The 24,682-nt window shown below is 31.8% G+C and overlaps 1 protein-coding gene across 1 annotated transcript in view; it reads right to left on the reverse strand.

Moving 5' to 3' along the window:
• Window positions 1-482: 482 nt before the first annotated feature.
• LOC136981797 (lamin Dm0-like) overlaps window positions 483-24,682 on the reverse strand; it is a 31,163-nt gene continuing 6,963 nt past the window's right edge. Inside the window, exons 2-11 of the mRNA XM_067278169.1 lie at window positions 20,488-20,620; window positions 17,797-17,946; window positions 12,550-12,720; window positions 8,337-8,462; window positions 6,822-7,042; window positions 6,157-6,391; window positions 3,907-4,011; window positions 3,713-3,829; window positions 3,254-3,376; window positions 483-1,437 (exon numbers count right to left, since the gene is read on the reverse strand). Coding sequence (XP_067134270.1) covers window positions 1,396-1,437; window positions 3,254-3,376; window positions 3,713-3,829; window positions 3,907-4,011; window positions 6,157-6,391; window positions 6,822-7,042; window positions 8,337-8,462; window positions 12,550-12,720; window positions 17,797-17,946; window positions 20,488-20,620 — 1,423 coding nt within the window. The 3' untranslated portion in view covers window positions 483-1,395. The remainder of the gene's footprint in view (window positions 1,438-3,253; window positions 3,377-3,712; window positions 3,830-3,906; window positions 4,012-6,156; window positions 6,392-6,821; window positions 7,043-8,336; window positions 8,463-12,549; window positions 12,721-17,796; window positions 17,947-20,487; window positions 20,621-24,682) is intronic.

The raw sequence follows: 24,682 nt of genomic DNA on the forward strand, positions 1-24,682 counted from the left end.
CAATGGAATATGGCAACACAAAACCTAGGTGCTCTGCCAACGGGGTCTTTTATGAGAAGCTAGCTCCTACTTAGGTGTTAGATACATAGAGAAAACCCAAGAACTCTACGTGGCCAACCCATTGGCAAGGAACACACCACCACTAATAGCAGTCAGTGGTTTCATTTACTCAACTGGTGGGATTAAAAGAAAGATGACAGGCAGAGTATCAGATTCTGTATGATGAAAACATCTCCTGCACCAATTGTCTGTTATGCTATGAATAAATTTCTCTATTGATTTCTATTACCGTAGATCGATGCACATTTATATTTCAGATTGATTTAATCTGAAATATAAATACTTCTAATATAAAGTGCATTTCAAAGAACTAGGTGAAGTTGTTATGATGATGTGCGCAACAGCACTTGGTAAGTGCTTGATCCAAAAGTTGACATTAACTTAAAGGACTTGTGTAATTAAACCACATGCCAATTTACAAATTAAAAAAAAATTTCTAATCTTTTATTAAAAAGCTTTATTCCATAACATTGAAGTACAATTGATGATTTTGAAATAAAATGAATTTTTTTAACGCAGTGTTTACTGGTGAAAACTTATTAAAATGTTTGGGATGAGTACAAGACACATTTTAAGACGATAATCGAAATACAGATGAGAATGGCACACTGTCGTTCCAACGGCAACAATTTTGAGTGCCCGCCGGCACCGGAACGTTCGCCGCAGATTTCGAAGACCAAACGTCGGCTCGGATAAATATTACAAAAATATATGAACGACTCGAGGGCTCGTGATGATGGAAAATTTAACATAATTAATTTAGAAAAATGCGTAATCGTCATAAAAATTTAAATCAAAATAATTAATTTGTACAAAAAACAACAGATCCAAAGGCAAAAAAACAAGTAAATTAACTCACTCAAATTATTATATATAAAAAATTATAATAAAATTACATTTACAGTTTCTCCACTAAAAATATTAACAATTTTTTTTTGTGATTTTATTTTATCCTGTGTTTTCTCTACCTGATTTCATTTTTAAAACATCTGTTTTGCTAGTCTCGACCAAAACTAAGACAGGTAGTAATTTCTTGATAAAATTTAATGACTAAATGAAATGAATTTCGAATCGATAATAATTTTATCAACCGTACCTGCCATAGTTACGTCGCAGATAAGAGAATGGGAGGACGAAAACGAACGAGAGGGCATCGGGACAAAAATAAGTATGACGCACGTCACGAGAAGTAATTATGAGATTTCTCGTTTGACAGAATTCACCAGTAATGTTGCACTGCTAGTAAAAACATCTGACAGGAAACTGTATGATGTGTAGATAAGCTCCTTCTCACTGAGGAGGAAACCATCAGAATATGCGTAACGAACTGGCCGATCACATGATGCTACACCGTTCTTGAGGGTTGTTTGGATCGCCCTGAAAACAAATTTTAATTTTAAGTTTGGAAATTTATGATCAAAATCACTTAGAATATAATATAAAACATTCTCAAGCATTTGGTGAAATATTTTACTCGCTTTCCGATTCCCACATTCAAAATTGATGTTTCTCCGATAATTATCGCAAAATAAGCTATACATAAATACAAAGCCAGTAAAGACGAGCTTCGATTTAGCACACCATCCGTCCGCCTCCAAAACTGGATTAAACTAACTAGGAGAGGCTCGGAAATGCATTTCCGATCCTCTCCTACTTAGGTGACGATCTGAGCTTGTGTGTGGTCGTTTCGGGGACCCATTACGACATATACAATGCAAAAGTGTTGCCTTTGACAACAGATCACTTTCAGTGGATTGTAAAAGTCACTTCCAAGTGTATGCCACCATGACAATTTGACACTTCTATGAAAAATTGAGGTCCACAATCAGTTATCTGCACCTATCTTTAATGATATGCCATCGTGTGCCCAGTAGCCTTCACAACTAAAAAAACAGAAAACATGCTTTTCTAAATGTTAATGATGTGTGTTTTAGAGTTAGCACTACCAGTAAGTGTAGCTGTCCCAAAATTCTCAATTTATTTGGTGAGCATGATGGAGAAAGACAACATGCTTTGCATGCTTTTATGATACCACTCTTTGGTATGTATAAAAGTTTGCTAGTGATACAAATGATTATGGAGAACTATATATAAAAATTCACTACCTTCTTAATTATACTCCTTGTTTGTAAGTATATTATTTGACTGAACATACAATAAGTTGGAAAATCATTATAGGTTATATTGAGAAATATCAATAAAGGATCACCAAATTAAAAGACTTTCGGTGGATGCAAATACACAAGAATCTGCAGGCAAACACTCAACCACCAGCCACTGCTACTGCTACTACTACTTGCCAATTATCAAACATTCTAGCTATTTCAAGTTTTGGTTGAAATCCACTCCATCGCCGTGAACTAAAATTGCAATTTTATCAAAGAAAATGCAAAGTGGAACCCGTGGTTCTATGGGGGATACTTTCAAGCGCCGCAGAATAAGCTCATCAAATTCTGTGAAACACATTTCAAGCCTTCCCTTGTAAATGTGGTGCTATACCAAATTATCTCAAACTGAAAATAATGTAAAGAAATGAGATCTACACTTTAAAACTCAAATTTAAACCCTCCATCAGATTTGGCAATAATGTCATCCACAATGCAAAATTGTACATTTAGTAATTCACTGTTGTCAAAGGATTCTCTATTTAATATTTATGAGTATTCATTGATACTTTGTACAGGTACAGTACTCTGTTTTTTGTTTGATTCTTGTGCCCCTGGGTACCAAGTCTTTCCTCCCCCATTGACCAAGCCCACAAAGCAAAAACCAGGTTGCAAAGGATGGACTTAATTATCCATGAAAAATTCCCAAGAATTTTTCACTGTTCAGATTCAATCTTGAGTGTGGTACCCCAAAGTGGTAGGTTGACATTTCATTATCTTGGCTAACTGGCCATCTTACATAAGTGGTAATATTTATGGGTGTGCTATACAAGTTTTGACTGTATTTTTAAATTTTAAAACATTAATTTGTACAAAAAAATTACATATTGTAATTTTATCAATTTTCGTAAATTATCCTCCCGTTAACATTCTTTTGATTTCTGTCCCTTTTCCTTTACTCAATTACTCAGAGAAAGATGCAAGTTTGCTCACATATAAACAAATTACTTACATTCATTACTTAATAAAAATACAATTATAAATTTCTATCAAAAAATTCTTTCAGTATACTCATATTATATTCGTACCTGTTGATGATATATATCTTCTCCTGTGACATGAATTTGCTGATCGAATATGGAACCGGATTCCATTGTTCTTTCGGCAGTAGAACTGTGCACCTTCTTCATTGTTTGCCTAATGGCCATTTCCTATTGATTTTATTTTTGAATTGAAAATGATTATTTCTATTAATTAATAAAATGACCAGTATAACAATAATGTATAAAATTATTCACTTAATTAGAAGAAACGTCTTCATTTTATCCTTTTTAAAATACCTTTGTCTTTAAGACGGAGTCAAACGTCAAACTTTTATTAGAAATTACTCGTCGTCGAGGCAGAAGAGTTGCCTCTAATAAAAAGTCAACTCCGTAAAAAAAACTCGTGTTCCCAGGTGTTTCAAAAAGGACAAAATGTGAAGACATTGCTTCTTCCAATTTAGTAAAACAATTATGTAATTTATTAAAATACAATTGAAAATTTACCTCTCCGTTATTATTCATTAAAGTAGTGATCATATCTTCTCCGACAAACCATGTCTGACCTTTCATTACGATATCAGAAGGTGGGTTATGACTGGCACCGCTTTCTGCACTCCAGACCTGAAGTATACAATTGTTCATTTTGTACAATAAGATGAATAATAAATATTACAAATGAATTTTGTTTAAAAACTTACTGTGACATATGTATTAGGTTTGATGACAATGCTTCTGTGAAATTTAAAATTTGTCTCTTTGTCACCAGCGTGACGAATGATCTGCCATCCGCCGATTGGAACTTCCTAAAATTAATTTTGTAAATCGATTAAAATGAATTTATTAATAATTTGACTTATTTGTATACCATACATCATAATTATAAAAGAGGATGTAAAGAATTGCATTAAATAATGAACAATTCAACTCTTGATTAGGGTAGTCAAACCTTCCTCAGAGACAGGAAACCAATTCTTTTATAAACAGGTGAAAAATAAAATATTTTGAATTCTTTATTAAGTGAATAACAATGAATATAAGCTATATATTTATAAAATAATTCCATTTACAACACAATTAAATCCTGTCAATGAGCTATCCATTCAAATTGGTGGAAATTCATCTACATCACTAATACATAGCCAGCATCACCTTCGATCATATAAAATATGGACAAACTGAACCAGGCATGAAAAGTATTTTAAAACAATTTATTTATAATGAGCAATTATTTATTGTGACATCATCACAATGCTGGGCTGAAATTTTTAATCAAATTTTTAATTCATTGAATTTAAAATATACTCTTTCCACCTCCAATTACTAGTGATTAGTCCTCATACACCATACTTTTCCTTTAACAATAAGTCATGCCAGTTGTATATCTAATACATTTTGGGAGAAAATTTTTGAATTGAAATAACGTGCCTTCCCATTTGCATTGTAAGTTCTTATATAGTTAATCAGGGCTCCTGCCCCTAAAGTTTCCAAGTCTGATCTCGTCTTTCATCTAACTAACTCCGTTCTAGAGATTAAGGAAACACAGACAGATGGACAGACGAAAGTGGGAATTTCTAGGTCTACAATTTTTTCAAATTGCAGTCAACAAGAATTTCAGACTAATTAGTTAAACTACTTTACTTTAACGTAACATTTACAAACATATCCATTTTTTCTATTGACTGCTGAGAATGCGAAAGCAAAATGTGGCAAATTGCATCCAGAAAAATGCCATAATTATCATACAAGATGGCAAGAATAGTAATTACATTACAGCAAATATGAATAATATTAAAACAAAACGGGTAGTTAATGATACAATATTAATTCTTTGCCATCCTGTATGTTTTTTGCAAGACATTTTTTATCATTTGTGCTATTAATTAATTTTATGATTTAGGTCTTTAGATCTCGACAATTGAATTTTCTCTTATTTTGTGAAAAACTGCTTAACAATTCTGCTTTAAATGAGAGACAAATATTCAATCTCCATGACGTCACACTGGAAGGACACTCCCTTCAACCGAGAAAGCTGAAATCTGATGATTCGTTAATTGATTAGTGGATTGATTAACCACAGATATAATAATAAATTATGAAGCAAGTGGAATCTCATAAAAACAATTTCTTAATCTTCTTCACAATCCAAGGAAATAGAAATGAAACATCAGAGGATAAATAAAACTATACTTGCTTACTGAAGAGACAATATCATAAAATAAACAACCATTCAAACTTCAGCAAAAATTCTTTAATCTTAAGAACGTTTTCAAACGCATTAAGCGTAACAGAAGATGGACGCTTAATGCGTTTGAAAACGTTCTTAAGATTAAAGAATTTTTGCTGAAGTTTGAATGGTTGTTTATTTTATCAGAGGATAATTTTCATAACTGAATACGTATTGGATACAATATGCCATTATTGTATAAGCAAATTATTAGTGTTAAAATCTCTAAATTACTGGTTATGATAATCTTATGATAAGACTATCGCCAACATCTTATCAGTTAATTGCAATACAGATGGATTTGCTTTGCTCGAACGTACGTGATACTTTGATTTGACAAATCACAACTGTATCACAGACAATCTAATCTGTTAGAAAATTCGCTTATTATTGAACTTTCAAACCAGTCAACAACAAAACTGGAAAGACATTAGATTACAGTTTTGCCATTCTTGAACGAACGTAAAACTGCTTTCGACTCGTATCGTGACATATTGCAAAAACATTCACACTGCTGACAAATCTTGTCCTAGTATGTTTTGTGAATGAAGTGTCAGCAATTGTTATATTATGTATACCAATCTTAAATATTAGTAAGTGTTTAGATACAGGATGTTTCGTATATTTTAGACAAGAAAGATTAAATTATTATTTATTCAAATTTAATATGTAAATAATTATGAGAGAGAATATATAATAATATCAGTGAAAATATAATACTTACTTTGTTTCCTTTATTGAATAATTTCACGTATTTTCCCTCCATGTCGTGCTCGAATATTTCGACATCGCCCTTTGCCGACGCAGAAACCTGATGGTCGCTAGAACTCTTGTGCTCACACTGACTCATTATGGTGCGCTTACGTTTCGTGCCCCGCATCGGTGTTCGTCTGACGGGCGTGCTGCGACTCTGAGCTACGACTTCAGATATAGGAGTTTTGGTAACTGAAATGTTTAATCTAAAACAAATAAAAGATTTAACTTTGAAACTTTCTGCATTATTTTATCATATAGACATATACACTAGTGACTCAATATAAGACACACTGATAAAATGTGAACATAACGACAACACAACAAACCTGTGAACTGCAACTTATCATTCCTCTTTGTATTCCATTGCTTTTATTTGGTCTTATTGTACGCCATCGAGTTAAACAGGGAGTTGACAATAAACTGGCTCAATCTGCATTATTTTGTACTTGTTTCCGAGTAAACACTGCTTAATCTTCGGTCGTTGCAGTTTGGCAAAAGCCAAAACAAAGTGGATAAGTATCCGAATAAGGTGAATGATAAGTCAATAAACAGAAACAGACATGACAGGGTATATTAAGTCACCAGTGTGTAGATGAGTAAAATCTAATTAGTATTTTTATACTTCGTCATTACCTAGATTCTTCTCCTTCCAGAAGTTTTCTGTAAGCAGCAATTTCCAAATCCAAAGCAACCTTGATGTCTAACAGATCCTGGTATTCTTGCAGCTGACGCTCCATCTGTTCTCTCAGCACTTTCAGTTCTTCTTCTTTTGCCTGTAGAGCTGCCTGATGCCACTCTCGTTCTTGTTCCAGAAGACGTTCCAGGTCTCTGACTCTACTTTGCAACGAGGCATTCTGCATTAAAATAATTGCTTTCAATTAATTTGTATATGTTTCTTGAAAACAAACTATACATTAAAACTCAGAAAATGTGACACAACTGGCACATCAGGGAGCACAAACCCAACACAGCTACTGATGGGTCGACGGTTTTATCCTTTCTGCGAGCCCAGGTGCCACAAAATGTACTGCCGAATGACTCCATAACACCTGTTAGAACCATTCGAGAACCATTTGGCCTCAAGCTTTTCGTCCAGGATTTTTGAAATTATTTAATTAAGTTTCAAAACAAATTTTGAATTGTTAAGCTTAGAACAGAATAACGGCTTAATCCACTAACTTTAGATCAAATTCCAAAATATACAAATCAACAACAACTTTACATTTAAAGGTTTAGTATCTCCATTTATTATAATTGTACATCACAAAATTGTAAAACCTAGTTTCAATTAGTTAATTCAATCTTGAAAATTTAAGGAAAATTAAATGGTTGTCGGTTATTTAAATGAGAAAAAACACTTAATTTAAAGTAATAAGTAGAAATTACAATGACACTAAATGTCATTCCCAAATTTAATATGGTATGTGTCAGCCATTTAACTCCAATTACTTGCAATCAACATGCAATTTGAAATTGTACAATTTCATTTCTGCAAGTGTCGGATGGAAGAATGTCGGAACGAATAAGATTAATAAACCTTAAGTGTTACATTTATCGGTCGATATGAGAATACTTAATGTTGTTTCAATATTAAATTCTAAAGAATGTAAATTAAACTTTTAAGAATATATATTTTATCTATAAATATACACTTCTTTAATGTAAAACTTTTATCTCTCAACACACATTTAAGATAACAGAGACCGCAAGCTTTCAATCTTTACGTCTATCTATGAAATTATCGGCTTATGTCTAAAACGATGGTTCTCCGAGTACAATCCAAGGACCACTAGCGGTGTTTGTGCCAACCTAGTCACTAGTCACTTTTCCCAAAATGTAATATCATATGCCATTTAACCAGAGAAAACATTCTCATGCATCACATATCTCTTACTTTGATTTATTGGAGAGTAAACATTACGGTATGCATCTAAGATGATAATTAGAAGATTAGACAAGGGCAGAGGTGATCCACATTTTGACCATAACTTGGTTTAAGTGGTCTGCAGGTCAAATAAGTTTGAGAATTGTCATTCTAGAGTATAACTTGAAAAAACATTGTGAGAACAACACGTAAATCATCTTAAAAACTGCATAATGTTTGACTCTATCCTTTTTTAATTTCAATAAATAAATAACCCAACATACCTGCGTTTCCAAATCTGCCAATTTTGAAGTGAGCGACTCTGCACGGGTCTTGAAGGTTCTCAGTTCATCACGAACGTTATGAGAACTATTAGTGTACTGATCCACTAACTTCTGCAGATCTGCCATCTGAAAGAGTAACGATAAGGTTTAAATAATTAATAACGTACACTATGACCTAAATAATTTCTCCGAGTGTTAAAATACCAGTCCTTGAAGCACAATTAACACAATATACATTTTATTAAAATATTACAATTTGTTTTCAAAAATTTAACTTAAATCTACATTCTTTGCATTGTAAAGCCTCATGAACGGTTTGAATCTAAAATTTCGCAAATAAGTGTTGATGTATTTTATCCTGCAATATCTCATTTGCACATGATGAAACATTAACTCATTTTTCTGTCCAAAAAAGGTCCAACTTATCTGAATGGACGGCCCCTGAAAATTCCCAAAAATTTTCAACCCATCCAGATTTGATTCTGGTCCCCCAGAGTGGTAGGTCATACTTTAATATCCCATTCATCCATCTGTCAACACACGTAATCAATGTACGTAGGAGGGCAATATGAGGCATGTCAGTAGGATAATGAAATGATATGATACTAAAAGCTTGTTTTATTGCAAAACAAGGTTTTGTTTACACTAATTACTTGACAACCAGTCAAATTTTGAGACAGTTTTCCATCTTGTGGTCAACCCATTCATTAACATCAATGCAAACCTGGAACTATGTTTGAAGTTCTCTAAGTGCTCCAAACATTGTCCTACCACTTTTGACTCAACCTGTGTATCAACATTTATACTTTACACACACAAAATACAGATAATTAGAAATCCCACTGCCACTACAACTCGACCGTTGACTTCTGGGTTATCAATGGTATGTTTCTGTAACCCGAATAAATGTATTAAGCATCATTTCAAAATCATGCAAATAAAGCTTTATAAAAATATCTTTTATTTACAAGTATGAGGCAGCACAAAAGTCTCCAACACACTTGTCCCTTTTGTGTGTCACTGGGTAGGGAAAAAACAGTAAATTAAACTATTATTTGTGGAATTTTTTAACATTACTGCATAAAATGACACTTTTATAACAGAAAATAGTTATAAAATTTTAAAAACATGTCACATATTATGATACAAATAGCATAGTGTATACATCCACATACATAAAGACACTTGAGAGTCATTCTAAAATGTGCCGTATAAGGAAATTGCACTAGCTCGCATATATTTATTCATATACACACAAATACTCATGAATTATTAAAGAATTTTAAATGCATTTTGTCCTCGATACCACATACACCAGATCCATTAACCGTAAACAATAACCCGACTTAAAAGGAAGATCATACGTACCTTCGACTAATTCAATATCACTACTCTAAACTTTCATTCTAGTATTAAGCCACTATTGTACGTGCTGCCGATAATACATTGTGAGTATATAAATAAAACTGGAACCGTTCCATACTCTACGTTAGACCATGGCACCTTTCCAAAGTAGCTTGCATATCTCAAATAATTTCTAAAGCTTGAAAGTTCATGTATATAGCTTCTATTTTATTTTCTTTACTAATCTCATTAACAATTGTTGTGAAGAAATGAAAGAAAGTCTGCAATCTGGGGTAAAACCTTTATTTCCCGACGACAAAAATTCTCTTTTGGAGAAACTCGGAATAAATTTTAAAGCTAAACATCTGATTATAGGAATTTACAGCATTCTCCAAATGCCAAAAATGCTAACAAGCTATCAGTAAGTATAGCTTTCTTTTGTTAAAATAAGCATTCAAATTGATAATTATATTTCACTGAACTGTAGACAAGTCTAGCTGAAATACTAAAGACGACAACATATAAATTTACTTACTTATTTCTTTTAATTACCAGCAACTACTGTACTTTAACCTGTAAAAATGCACAACTCACTATTAAGGAAAGAAGTAAAACAAAAAGACAGACAAACAGATGCTTCGTATCTATGTACACTCATCTTTAATTTTATTGGCACTTTTGTTCCACGAAATCTTCACATGAAGTGAAAATCATACAATTTAATAGGTGGTTGTCTCTTTAATTAGTCTACCGAATGTTTTCGGATTAAAGAGACAACCACCTATTAAACATATATACAGCTACTAAACAAATTTAATTAAAATCATACAATTTGTTTTCTCTGAGCAAAAATACACATTCTCGATGTTAGCAGATTCTGCATAAAAATAACTGATTTAATAAACAGGATGAGACTGTCTTTTGTGAAAATACGACCAATACGTAACAAAATGAGGCCTAATTACGGCTAAGATTGAATAAATACTAACTTCTTCCTTTTTTTAGTGCTATTCCCACAATATACAATACCTTCTACTGTATATTGTGGAAATAGCACTTTTTGGACGAAAGAATCAATATCATTAAACTTGGCACAAGAATATTGTGCCCGGCTCATCCCCGTAGATACAGACTATAGCTCTATTTGCACCAAAAGTTACAAGGATGAATACAAGCTAGCCTGTACATAAGGACAAATTTATTTTAAAATTTTAATGCCGAAAGACAGAGGTTTAATGTGTTATTTATCTAATTTGGTACAAATGTAACTTCAAGTTTAGGAAAAGTTAAATTTATCCTTGATTTCGTCATAACAGACAATCTACTACTGTATTGTTATTATTACATTACATACTTAATACTCTTACCAAACTTCAATTTATTTTTAATCATTTTTCATTGGATAATTTTAACCTTATTTTTATACATAATCATCATTTATGTATGAAGACGCTCAATGGTTTCTAAGGGCACACCCACACCGAACGGTCAAAAATGCTTAGAGCAGCAATTCTCAACCACTGTGCCACAGCACATTAGTGTGCCACCACTGTGAATACTCATACATAAGCGACGTCAGACAAGTAGTTCAATTGGTCCTACCTTCCTAGGGCACGTTTGGAAATTGTAACCGGTGTTACCGGTAGCTGCCTGTAGTTACCAAGACGTTTAGAAAATGTGACCTAAATAATCGACTGGTTGTCCTGCGGTATTTACCGAAGTAAGCGCATGTGCCGCCAAATTTTTAAATTATTAAAAGTGTACCGTTACGGAAAAAAAAGTTGAGAATCACTGGCTTAGAGCATAGTTTAGCTTTATTCAGTTTCAAAGTAGGAATAGGAGCTTCCTATTTATTGTATTGTAATAAATGCCTTTTGACCTTCCTATGTTTAGTAGAGTTTGTCTTGAGTCAACATTACAGTAACTTTAATAGGAAAGAATATTCAAATAAAAGAATAATTAAGTTACGAGTGTACATAAAAAACAATATTTTAAGTAACTAACCATATCTAATTTCTTGACAATTAAATAAATCCTATACAATTCAATATATCTTATTTATTGTTTCTGCACACGTGCACTAACGGCTTTATCGAACCCGTCACGGGTTTGGCCGAGTTGACGAGAGAAGGGACTCGATGCAAAGACAAGCCAAAATTTACAATGGCATTTGAAACAGAATATAAAATAACCAATAATCTGAATGACAGTTCTTTCCCAAAATTAATAGGATTTATTTATTTATTTAACCTTATGATAAAAATCATTGTTTAATGTTCCAAAGTGAAAATTTTTGGGATAGAAATAACAAAATGAAAACAAAAAGTACAGCAATGGCAAGCTGATCGAATAAGAAATACACCGCGCATATGAACTAATTATTGTGCAGGGGTTGTTCAAATTGGCAGAGTTATGAGGCACATCCAGAAAGTAAGTATTGTTTGTGTGTATCTCCCTTGCATTTCGGTAATGTCAAGGTCACACATGCACATTTACTTTTTCCACTCAAGAACAGAGTAACCTAACTATATTTGTTTTTTTTTTCCACGTTGAAGATCACTAAAAATCGGTTATCATGTTCAAAACAATCGAGCAGTCCACCAGTTATGAAGATACAATTGATAATAAGGTTTTTGAAGTTGAGGAATGTTCAACCACACAAAATTTACAGACTAAATGTGATAAGTGAAGGTATGGAACATTTTTAAAAATAAATGTATTGATAAATTTTAAACTTTCTGAACATTTATTACATCTTAATATATTACGACACTACAAAGATTAACATTAATCCTACTTAATTAACCGACATTAATCTTACATTAAGACATTTTGTGTGTTTCTTACTTAAAATAAAAATTGATCATACCTTATTTTCGTATAAATTTTCAATTTCCTCTCTGTTTACTTTCATTTGAACTTCATATTGCTCCCGAAGTTCTTTCAAAGTATCGGTCAGCTGCTGTTCGTAGTGTTCTTTCAGACGGTCGTCAATTTCGGAGATTTCGGTCTGTCTGCATATTTTGGTTTCGGAGATCTCCTGAAATATAAACAAATTCATATAAATTAGCTTAAAATGAAAGGTTTGTGCACATGTTTAATTCCAATGAAAATAAATATACATTATATATTATAGATTTATATGTATAGTTGGAGAAAAAATATCCGATTCTAAGAATCAAACTAAATGAATAAGAAAGTACAGCAAAATTTCTGAGCTGTTTTAATTACTAGAAATTTATTTACTACATAAATTGATGCAAAATAAAAGAGTGTTTAATATTCTTGGCATTGAATTAACAATAAACAAAAAAAAACAAGGGAATTGTAGTGAGATGTCATGACTGTTTCTTGTTACTTAAACATTTTTCATTAAGAATATACGTGACGTAAATAATATTGTCCATGCAGAAATTATTGACTTTTGGATTTAAGCAAGTTTGCATAAAACACTATTTAAAACCACCAATTTACCAGAAAACAGACAGAAGTTAATTTCCATAACCAATTTTGTCATTACCCAAATTCTAAACTATCATATGAGAATTTAAAATTTTCATCCATTAGCTGAAGTGTACAAGTGTATGAACTTCAAATAAATAACCTTTGTATAATACAGTTTGAAAATTGGGAGTATTTCCTGTATGACAAAGATTCCATTTTTACTCTAATGCAGTTCGCAAACTTTGAAAATCCTTTGTACAAAATTTCATACTTTTAACTACAAACTCCATCATTCAATGTTTTTCTTCTTCAAGTAAGCATGTGTGTCATCTCAAATTTACCCATAGAATTTAGAATATTGAAATTTTCAATTTATCCTGTGCCTTTCGTTGGGTTTACTTTAACAAAAGCCAACAGTGCAATTTGTTTCTTTCCCATCCAGTCTTTTGTACAACCATGCGTCGTCGTCATTGCCTTCGGACTTTAGCATTTAAGACTGTCACAGTGTTTTCTTTTTATAGATTAATATTCGTATTTAGGAAAGTTTATTTAAACATGTTTAGGTAAGTGTTATTAAACTTTTTTAACCATGGTAATTTTAATTGCAATTGTTAGTTACTTATCGATTGAAATAAATTATCAGTTGCTTTAATAAATGTATTTCTTTTAGTAGTAATGAAAAACTATAGTATACTTTTGTTAACTTTTGGAACCTAACCCTGTTTTGTATTAGTTCCTCGTTTTGTATAGCATAACAAGGCACATTTTTGGAACTACTGTGTTATGCAAGAAATACCAAGTCAAATGATTGCCATAATTAATTGGACTATTAATATACTATATTTAATAATTAGAAACTAAGTAATTTGGTACTAAAAGTAGACATTAGCCCAATCAATTGTGGCAATTGTTTGGCTTAGTATCAATACAACAGGTTTTGGAAAGTTTATATTTATATACAAAGAATACCTATATCAATGTGTTGCAAATAAAGATATTCATAAGTTTAGTGCAAAAAAGTACCAAATCACCCACATATATGATGGTTTGGTACTTTTCTGCATATATTCACGTTTTTCTTTATTGTATTTTTTGTACAGCATATCAATTTAAGGAACTATATCCTTTAATATATAACAGAACGAATGTTTTCTGCTAATTTAATTCACTGTTATTGGATTCTGATCAGAAACAAAGTAGATATCAGAATCTAGATTATCTTGGTAATCTTTTAATATTACAAAACTTCAACATATTTAATGATATATAAATGAAAAATATATTTTAAATATACTGTAGTTAATGATTAATGATCTTAAAATGATACTTTTTTAAGATATAAATGTAGTAAGCATTACAAGAGTAACTTAGGTTAAATCTTAACTAGCATAATTTAAAGACATTTTAGAAAGAAAGAGTAATTAAAAGAAGCATTTGAGTACTACCTTGAATGTAATTTACTGTCAAAGCTAGTTAGAAGCAGGCATTATCCAAGGAAGATCTCTATCTCGTGTAATAAGTGTGATAGCAATCATTTTTAAGGAAACAAAATTAAGAGTGTGATATAATTCAGATAAAATATGATAAACATCTCAAATAAAGTAAATACAATAATCCTATTAAGCTTGATCAAGTCAGATGCACTTATAAAGTGCATTTTCATCGTGTTTACTTCTTATCATTTATTTAATAAAAAAAATAATCATCATCATAGAATGGAAAAACAATACTTTATAACAATATTCTCTTCCATTAAATTACAACTGTACACCTTACTTCATTGAGCTTCTAGAACAATGTTTCCCAAAGTGGTTCCTACGAACCCCTGGAGTCCTTGAAACCGCCAACGGGGTCTGTGACAAATTAAAACTAATTTGGGGTCTGCAAAAGGTTTAATAAAAAGTAAAATGATTGTGACCAATCTTTATGTTTGTTTTGTTAAGTTACAGCAATGCAATCCTTGGCTAATCTGCCTAGGGGAAGGCCTTCCGGGAGGTCTTTTTAAGAGTAATCAGCATTATAGATGGGGAGTAAACCCAAAAAACTCCATATGGCCAGCCCGTCACGGCCAGGTGCAAACCCACAACCGAACTTCCAGTGTTTGGGAAACGGACCCACTTGGCCATTCATAGGCTCAATTTTCATTACTACAAATGTTGAAAATAAATTGTAATAAATTGGTAATCACTTTTACATCCTGAATAAGATATAAGTATAAATAAGTACATAAAATACAAGTAAGGACAAGAATTGCACAATGGGAATACTAGCTAAAGCTTGCCGATTTTGAAAATGGGCTCTGCGATTTATTTATTGCATACATTATGACATTTTAAAATTTATTTTGTTTGTTTATAGAATTTTATACATTTATTTTTTTTCTAAAACAGTGATAATTATTGGCGTTTTTCATAATTATAAAAACTATTTAATGACTAAAAATACATATAAATAATTCATTTATTTTGATCAAAAATGTGTTTTTCTACGCAAATTTAATATATAAAATAAAAAAACTTAATTTTACTTATCTAACCACCAAAAAAGGGTTTTTTGGGCTAATAAACAAATTGTTATGTCCTTCTAATCCAACTTTTTACTTGAGTTCAAGAACTACTCACAAACAATTTTAATTTCCAGATGTTTTATTTATATGCATTTCAGATCCAATGTTTCCACCAATCCCTCCTCAATAATATTCATGTAAATATTTTACATTAATATTTAAATTTGTAATTTTGCTATTATGTAGTTGTGTAGAGGGTTCATTGAGGTTCAGTGTCAGGTTTTTGCTATAGTTTTTTCCATGGGCATAATAAATTTGGGAACCATTGTTCTAGAACAAACATACTGGTAATGACTGCGTAATATCTCTAAGCCTCTCAGACAACCATTTTAAAATAAAGGCTATGGAAAACAAATTCAACAATACAAAAATATATGATCAATGATGGAGAATATCACACTTCATTTTTTTATTGGCAGCTATGCAATTAAAAAATAAAAATAAAACATTTTGCCAAGATATAACTAACTGCCACTAACTTTTCGACAGAGACATTCCGTACTGCACCGAGTCTCGAAAATGTTCTCAAAGCACTACGGGTTGCCGACACATTCTAAAATCTTAGTTTCTTTCTGTATTTGTACATGGAAAATGTTGATTATAAAGTCATAGAGCATGACCAATGTAATGTGGAAGGATAACGTGCATACATGAATAGCTTGAAATGCTAATGTGCACATCAAACCTAAATGGTAAAATGTATTTCTTGTGTGTTCATTTGTGCATTCTAATTCATATCGTACGTGTTTATTTGTAACATATATAATTCTCGTTTTCCTATCTTCCGGCTGTATTCATTACAGTGTCTTACGTTGTGCATCACCGACACATGTTGGTGTTTGAGGACTTTACCATTCACCCTGTAAACATTTCATTTGATTTAAAAACCAGTTTTTGTTTTCATTCAATATACACAAATGAAATTTCTAATTCAGTCTTTTAATTAACAGAAAGCTTAATGACATTGCACCTTCTTTTCTATTATTTATATATTAGACAGGAATAAATATTTTTTTCTTAATAATAGGACTTATTATACTGGTCAAGTTTCTGATTAGCAAAAAGAGGAGATCTTACTCATAGGTCTATTTTGACTTAGATCTCTCTTTGCTAATCAGAAACTTGACCAGTATAATAAGTCCTATTAATAAACAATGTCAGAGTAGACAATATATACACCAAAATGTAAAACAGTAAGGATGTAGAGGTAAAAGAATTCTTTTCTTAAATTCACCTTATTACTTTTTTGGGTCTCAGTTATATTTATTAATGTAGGAAAAGTTTCAATTTGTAAATAACAAAATTGTTCGGCTGTATCATTGCTTATAAAATATCTACATTACAATTTAATATTTTGTATTAATTTAAGTAAATTACATGCTATTCTGTTAAAACTGTATTCATTAAAAAGAAAATATGGAGGCCAGTCAAAAAGTAATGCATATCCAGGAAACAGACATGATTGACATAATAATTCCCATTCTTTTTTGTGTAATTGTAATTAAAGACAAGTGCAGCTGTTTATTTGTTTGTTAATATTATTCCAGGCAGGCAAGGGATTAGAACAAACAATGCACAGTTTGTGTACTGCGACATGCAACGATCAGCAATTGTTCATCAAAATCTAAATGTTAAGTGGAAAAACACTGGCAGAGATTTGTACAGTACTTGTCGAAGTTTGTGCTAGTTTTACCAAACAGTGACATCTAGCATCCAAATGAGCATCCCACAATTGTTTTACAAGCATTTCTGGATGCAACTCAGAACATCCAGGAACTCAACAAAGTAGGAGAGCCAAAGGGAATAAAGGACCTCCCAAAATACCATCAAATGACTGACAAGCAAGGGTATACAAATATAAACATTGTTTAACCCAATCTTTAAGATTAACACCAAGCAATTACCAAATTACACTGGGCTATATCGACCGAATTGTTCGGCATTAATCTTGAGGATATCATATCGAAGGGCTGTAGAGTTTAGAAAGTTCACCCACAATGTTCTAATATAACAAAATACTGCACAATACTTTTCAACTACCTTCTGTAATCAATGCAAAGAAAATAAACACCGTATTAATAAATGTTTTTATCGAAAGAAAAATACCTTTTCGTGTACAGATTCTTTAAAATTGAGTTCTTCTTTAAGACTCTGCACTCTATTTTCTAAATCAACTCGCATCAAGGTTTCTTCTTCCAACTGTGTCTTGGCCGCTGCCAACTGTTTATTCAATTTGTCTCTGTCAGCTTCTGCCTCCTAAATAAGAAAAATTTCACAAAATCACTATTATTATTTTTAATATATATACAACATATTATATATATAGAAAAAGAAACTGTAGATTTTAACATAATACAAAATGGAAAAATCTTAAACGAATAATAATACATAAAGGTTTAAAGTGATTTCGACTAACGATGGGAGTATTCAAATGCAAGAATCGAGAACTATTCGAATGTAAATTCCAGCCGTTCAACGAGAACTCATGCTAGGTATTCGAATACTTCTCAGATGCTATCTCTACAAATTTGCACAACTGCAAACAAGTCAATCCGAGTGCCAAAAATTAGTGCCTAGCTCCACCATCCAAAGTTCTAATTATATTATGTTAATATGGACAAACTTAATGTGTTACTTTCTCATACCTAAAGGCCTCTTCCATTTCTGCGTCAGAGAGGTTTCTGGCTTTCAGTAAAGTTTAATGTGAAAAACTGCAGCATTCCAAAATTGTTTATCCGTTTAGGCAAGTGTCCATTTTAGACAGGTTTACTGTATTATGCTAAATATATTAATGAACTTGATAATGTTTTGATGATAATAATGATAACAAATCTATAATAGATACATAAATTTGCTATCTCTTGTTAATATTGGTGATTAAAAAAAATTTGCTAAATTTAGTAACTATAGATATAGAAATGACTCGAAACAAAATTTCTCTCTCCTTCTATACAAACAATGCATATTCATCCACTAATTATCCATTAATTTCACTGATTATGAACGTTTATTTACGACACACTCATTAAGAAAGTTTCACAAAATAAATCCAATTTGAACCGCTTTATTGGGTTAAAATCGTAGAAAATCGTAGAGCTTTATATATTTCTCTTTAGTCTAATTTAGATTCTTGCACTTACTAGTGTCTCAAGTGCAAAAATTGATGTCAACTTGAAGTATCCACACTAATTACAGTAATTTGTGTGGCTATAACATCAAACTGGCATGATTTCCCTGAATGCTAGATGATACACGTAAGAACATAAATACAATTTTTCTAGATTCTTGAATGGTGAGCGTAGGGTGCAAAGTGTTTAATTTTGTAACGTTTCACTTTGAGAAAAGCAGCTTGAGCTGGCATACACAGTACAATACAATACAATAGAAATGCCATTAGCCGAAATATGACCAACTGGGTATCCAATCGACCAGAGTATCGGTATTCAAGATCATTAAATAAAAGGAATTTGTACATAAAAATAGTCACACGAGTTACAATGCACAGAATTTTGTACATTCTTTCTCTATGCAATTAAATGTGTAAAATTTGGGGAGGCAGTTGAAAAACTTAAGCAAATCCACTATCCAGTCGCAGACAAGGATTTCAGTTTACTTAAATGGAAAATTCTACTTTATATAGCAACAGTTTCATGGAAGAAAACATACTCTTGTCCCTCTAGTTTCAATTTCATCTTTCTACAGAAAGGTAACTGGCTACTTTATTTCCAGTCTTGCATTAAAAGACCTCTATAATTAATCACACACAGGCTCGAGGCAAGAATATTACAAAAACTATTATATATTTGTGCCATAAATGCTAATTCTATTATTGAGGTACATCCCTTTCATCATTACTGCAGTTAAACAAGTTTGCATTGTATTTATCCTATGTATAATGTTGGCTGGTGATTCAATATTTGGTAATAATGTTATACAAATTACAGTAATATTAAATCACCAGCCAATATTATACATAATTTTTAAATTATACATTACATACATTTAATTATACATTAGTCATAATTTTCCTAATAATATACTAACATTCTTCAGCTTAAAAAGTTTCAGTTTGGTTTGATGGAAGAAGGTATTGCAATATGTGCAGTAGGGAGATGTGCCTCCTGAGAGGATTTTCTATGGGAAAATGGTCCAATTAAGTGATAGACGTACAAAGAAAACCCTGAAAACTGTGCAGCAGGCCTAATAAGTAAGGCACAAATCCACAACCAACTACCACATTTGGTGGTTTTATCTGTTGTGCCACAGGTGGGTGCCTCAAAACAAATATTCCTTGCACACTCTTTCCTTCCATTTATATATACAATCTTTGGATTCACATCAATTTTTTAGTATTATGTAACATTTATTTTGCTTAATATGTCTCAAATCACCGAAATTTTCTGGGTATAATGGTATTAATTAAGGAATTTTGTGACCAGTAATCTGAATTATGAATAGATGTGTATGTTCAGAGATCTCTGTAATTAGGAAATTTATTTTATAAAAGGTATAATTTTATAAATTAGATGAGTGTGCAGATTCGTATCTGCACGCTCATCTAATTTAGATATCCGTCACCAGTTATGTCATCCAAACTCAACACGCGTAATTTAATTTTGGAATGTAACCGACAATTACAAATTGCCAAGCAATTTTAAATACCTAAGTTTACTGAACTTAAATCAGATTCAACTATTAAGTCACTAACAATGTGCCAAAAATGCCAGCAGTTTCCAATATTTAATTAAAATGCAACCATTAAGTCATATCTTCTCTGTCACAGATAACCGAACTTACTTTTAATCCTTCCTCCATTCGTTTTCTTTCAGCAACTGCCTGGTTAAGTCTGGATTGCAGATCCTGATTCAAAGACTCCAAATTGATCAGTCTCTTTTCGGCACTTGCCAAATCCTTTTCTTTTTTACCCAATCTATAAAAAACAATCGTAAATACTTATTGGATACAATCAAATTTGTTTATTTTAAAAAACTTATAATACCTTAAGCTATTTTAAGATAGAACCTACATTAATAGACTATCTTTAACACAATGGTGGTTCACCAGCTTGAAACTGCATACGTGCCTGTCACTATCTCAAAGGTCAAGTTGCCAATTTAAAATTATTTAAATTTAATTTTATTAAATTAATTAAATGTAGAAAACTTTCAAGTGGAACAAACACTATTGGTATCTTAATATACAAGGCCCTTATACACCCGTGTAACTGATGAATGAAGAAAGCTTTAGATACAAATACAATGTATGCAGTAAAACAACTGTGCGCTGTAAGACGACTTATGCGTAAGCGAACATAAAGCACAAAATGCCAACATGTGCATCGAGCACGAATGGTAAAATAGATCTTTCTCGTACGTTCGTTCATGGACTCTTACAATATGTGCATGTTTTATTTTCCAGTGTTTCATGCTGCATTCATTACCTTGCATGTCAGTGTATAACGACTTTACCATACTTGTACACTTAAAGATTTCCTAACATTATATGGAACACACTGCTTATTGTAACCATATATAGCATTATCATCATTTAATGTTTTCAAAATTAGAAGACCCCAAAACATTTAAGTTAAAATCCACCTTACCTATTTTAATTCAGATGTAATTATCTTTATCTTCGGTTAAAGTGGGCATATTTAAGCAACAGATAACTCGCAATCCTCATCGTTCTTAACAAGTGCTTTAAACACTAAACTTTAATTGTTTTGATCATTATGTGCATACAGTAAAGTTTAAATAGTCTGCATTTCTTACTTCACTTACACACTAACCATTGTTAAATGCAGTAACAGTCAAATAACACCAATTAATTAATAATAATAATAATTACAAAAAAAAATAAATCTTTATGTCATTATAAAAAGAATAACTTGTATTTTCAGATGACATTAAACTATTTTTCTAATTTAAGCTACGAATGAAGCGAAATCTCGTTTTGCTATTTGTTTATCAAAAAGCATGGCACAACGCCAGCTCCGGTTAATTAGACTCATAACCAGTACTAAATACTTTTATCATTCGAAATTAAATTACAACGAAATGTTATTATTTATTTAAATTAAAAAGGATATAATAAAGTTCGACCTAGCATAAGCAATTAGGTTAATGCACTCTCGGTTAACACATTTTAATGTGCATCGTTAATTAATTAGGTGTCATTTTCACATTACACACTACTGTTTTGGTACAATACGGTTCCAAATACAATTACTATGAGGCTGCTTAAGGTACCACATTCAAGAAACATACATTAACTAATGGTTATCTGTACTTTGAATGATGTTACATTAATGAACTTTTTTAAAGTAAAATTTATTAAAATTACTGCATCATATCTATAATATCCTTCTACTTCATTAAAATTATTATTCAAATATGTAAATAAAATCTTGTGCCACGCTTTCGAAGATAATTATCAGAAACCCGCCGACAAGTCTGTATTTAAAAATTCAGAAAGTTAACGAGTGTGGAGTTATTTGAAATGTGAATAAATGAAAAAGCAACTCGACGCGATAAATTCCAAATTGATTCGGAAACAAGTAATCCTTAGTTTCTGCAATAATTTTCAATGAATGAGCATTTTCGGACGACTGTCTTCAAATTCTAGAATTTCTACCTAAATGCATTCTTATTACTATAAAATTTTAGCTTGTACCGATTAATTTTTTACTATTACAATTATTTTTTATTCTCTGCCTTGCGGACACTAAAAGGGCTTTTTAATCGAGTGAAGCCAGATTCGCATTGGGACAGCCGGGTGGCGAGAGATAACAAACCGCCTCAAATAATTCCAAGGGTCTTCCACCTGTCCAGATTCTTCTCCGAGTCCTAGAACGGTAGGTCGATGCCTCAACTGTACGGGCATTACTATTACAAATATAAACAAATTATACATACATTTTTTCTAATAGTTTTCTATACATATAAAACACATCTCAAAGCCCAATGAGTTAATTTAATAATCCAACGACTGCCTATTTATTTGATTATAGCCATATTACCGCTCGAATATTAAGGCGATTATTATACTAGTAGTCTTCTATCGTTCAAACAAATTGTTATTTTAATACTCAATCCTTCAACTATCTTGAGAAAATCACTGTTGATTATATTAAAAATATGATTATTATTATAGTTTATTTTCACCCCTGAAAGACGGAATTTCTGCATATTAACAATATACACAAGGTTGTTCTCGTTTCCTAAAGACCACCATTGCAGCTGCTACATAATTTGTTTACACTAAATCTTTAAAATTTTTTTGTATTAATATACAGAGACTATCCCATTGATAATTTCCGACGGCATAAAAGAATATCGGTTATAGGGCAGCCATAGTAGAAACCAAAATACTAATTAGTATGATGTACAGTACATTTAGAGATTTTAGAGCTATAAATTGGCAGACATACCAAATGCAATTCTACATAACAGAGAGAGCACATTTTAAACTATGAAATCTCATTTCTTAAAGAAGCTGGTCAAATAAATCAATATACAACTGTATTTTTCATACAGAAGAGTAGAACTATAGCTATGTAAGTTTAAGCTTCAGCATACTTTATGTACAGGAGGAAGCAAAGTGTGATAAAGGACAGGAAATTTGTCACATCCAATGATTTACAATTCATATACTGGACTCCAAATATTAATTTTAAACAGTTTAAACACAGTACCTCCTTCCAGAACCTATAAAATTCGATTCTACAAAAAAAAATATGTTTAAATTGAACACTTTTACAGAAAAAGTGACCTTTTTTAAACGTAAAAACTACAAAATTATGTAAAAAATCGAAATCCTTTAATGAAAAACGTGACTCTAAGCTGTGCAAACAGCAAAAGAAACTGAAAAGATAAGTGAAATAAACGATATCACCCAAAAAAATGCAAACAATCGATTTATAATACGTCATAAATGTCAAATTAACTAATAAAACTCATTAAATAATGATACAGAATGCTATTTCACTCAATATTTGACGAGTAATAGTCATCACTTTCTACAAAAACACGAAAAAAATGCTAATAAAGCGAATAAAACGTGATAAATAATAAATTTAATAATCATTACTCCAATTTTTTACGCAAAATAATTATAAAACGTCTTATAAAACGTTAAATAACCGCGAAAATTAATCTGTTTACTGAAAAGAAAAAAAAAACCAGACTGGCGGGAAAAAGGGTGCTGCCGCTTCCCGCTCAGTCACGTGACGGTGCTCTTACTCTTACACGTGACCGGATGGAAACGGCTCGTTCGCGCCAATTCTGATGTACAGTACGTGTCGTCTAATTCTAAAAAATCACGAAAAAAATCGCTCGAAATTAAAGAATTACACATTAGAGTATGACGTCACGGGGTCAGGACAAGCTATTCGATGCCCAAATTCGGATAATTCGACCCCATTTCCGGTAATTTGGACGTCTTTCAACGGTTTTCGGCGGGTGCTACGCCGTCTAATTCTATTATTAACAGCATAATTTAACTGGTTTAGGCGGTAACCACTCTCCCCCGGTCACTACACGTTCAAACAAAACACGTGAGAGGACACATTAGTGTGTGTTGTGGCAGCGATATCGATTCATTTTGCTCGAAAGTTCCTAAAATATGCGCCTAGGAAACGTTCGACCTACTCCACTTTCCTTTCAAATAGGTCACTCTGTAAGTGCGCTTCCCCACAAGCACCCCCTTATCAAACTGCACACCACCAAAATCAATAAAATAAAAATACCAGACGTGAAATACGAGCCGTATATTGGAACAGCAACACTTTTACACGGGAATTTGCCAGTTAAAATGAAAAAATTATCAAAATATTTAGGAGGTTGGCACATCCTTGGCACAGTTATGCAAAGGGTGAATAATAAATTATGAAAGTTTCCTCACATTTGTATGTGTATATAACCTATTTTGTAGTGTTTAACGACACGAAACTGTGTTTTGTAAGCCTACATTGGGTTTTGAGAAAGGTACATTT

The sequence above is a fragment of the Centruroides vittatus genome, unplaced genomic scaffold, assembly GCF_030686945.1.
Source record: "Centruroides vittatus isolate TY-2023 unplaced genomic scaffold, ASM3068694v2 contig_794, whole genome shotgun sequence".
NCBI lineage: Eukaryota > Metazoa > Arthropoda > Arachnida > Scorpiones > Buthidae > Centruroides > Centruroides vittatus.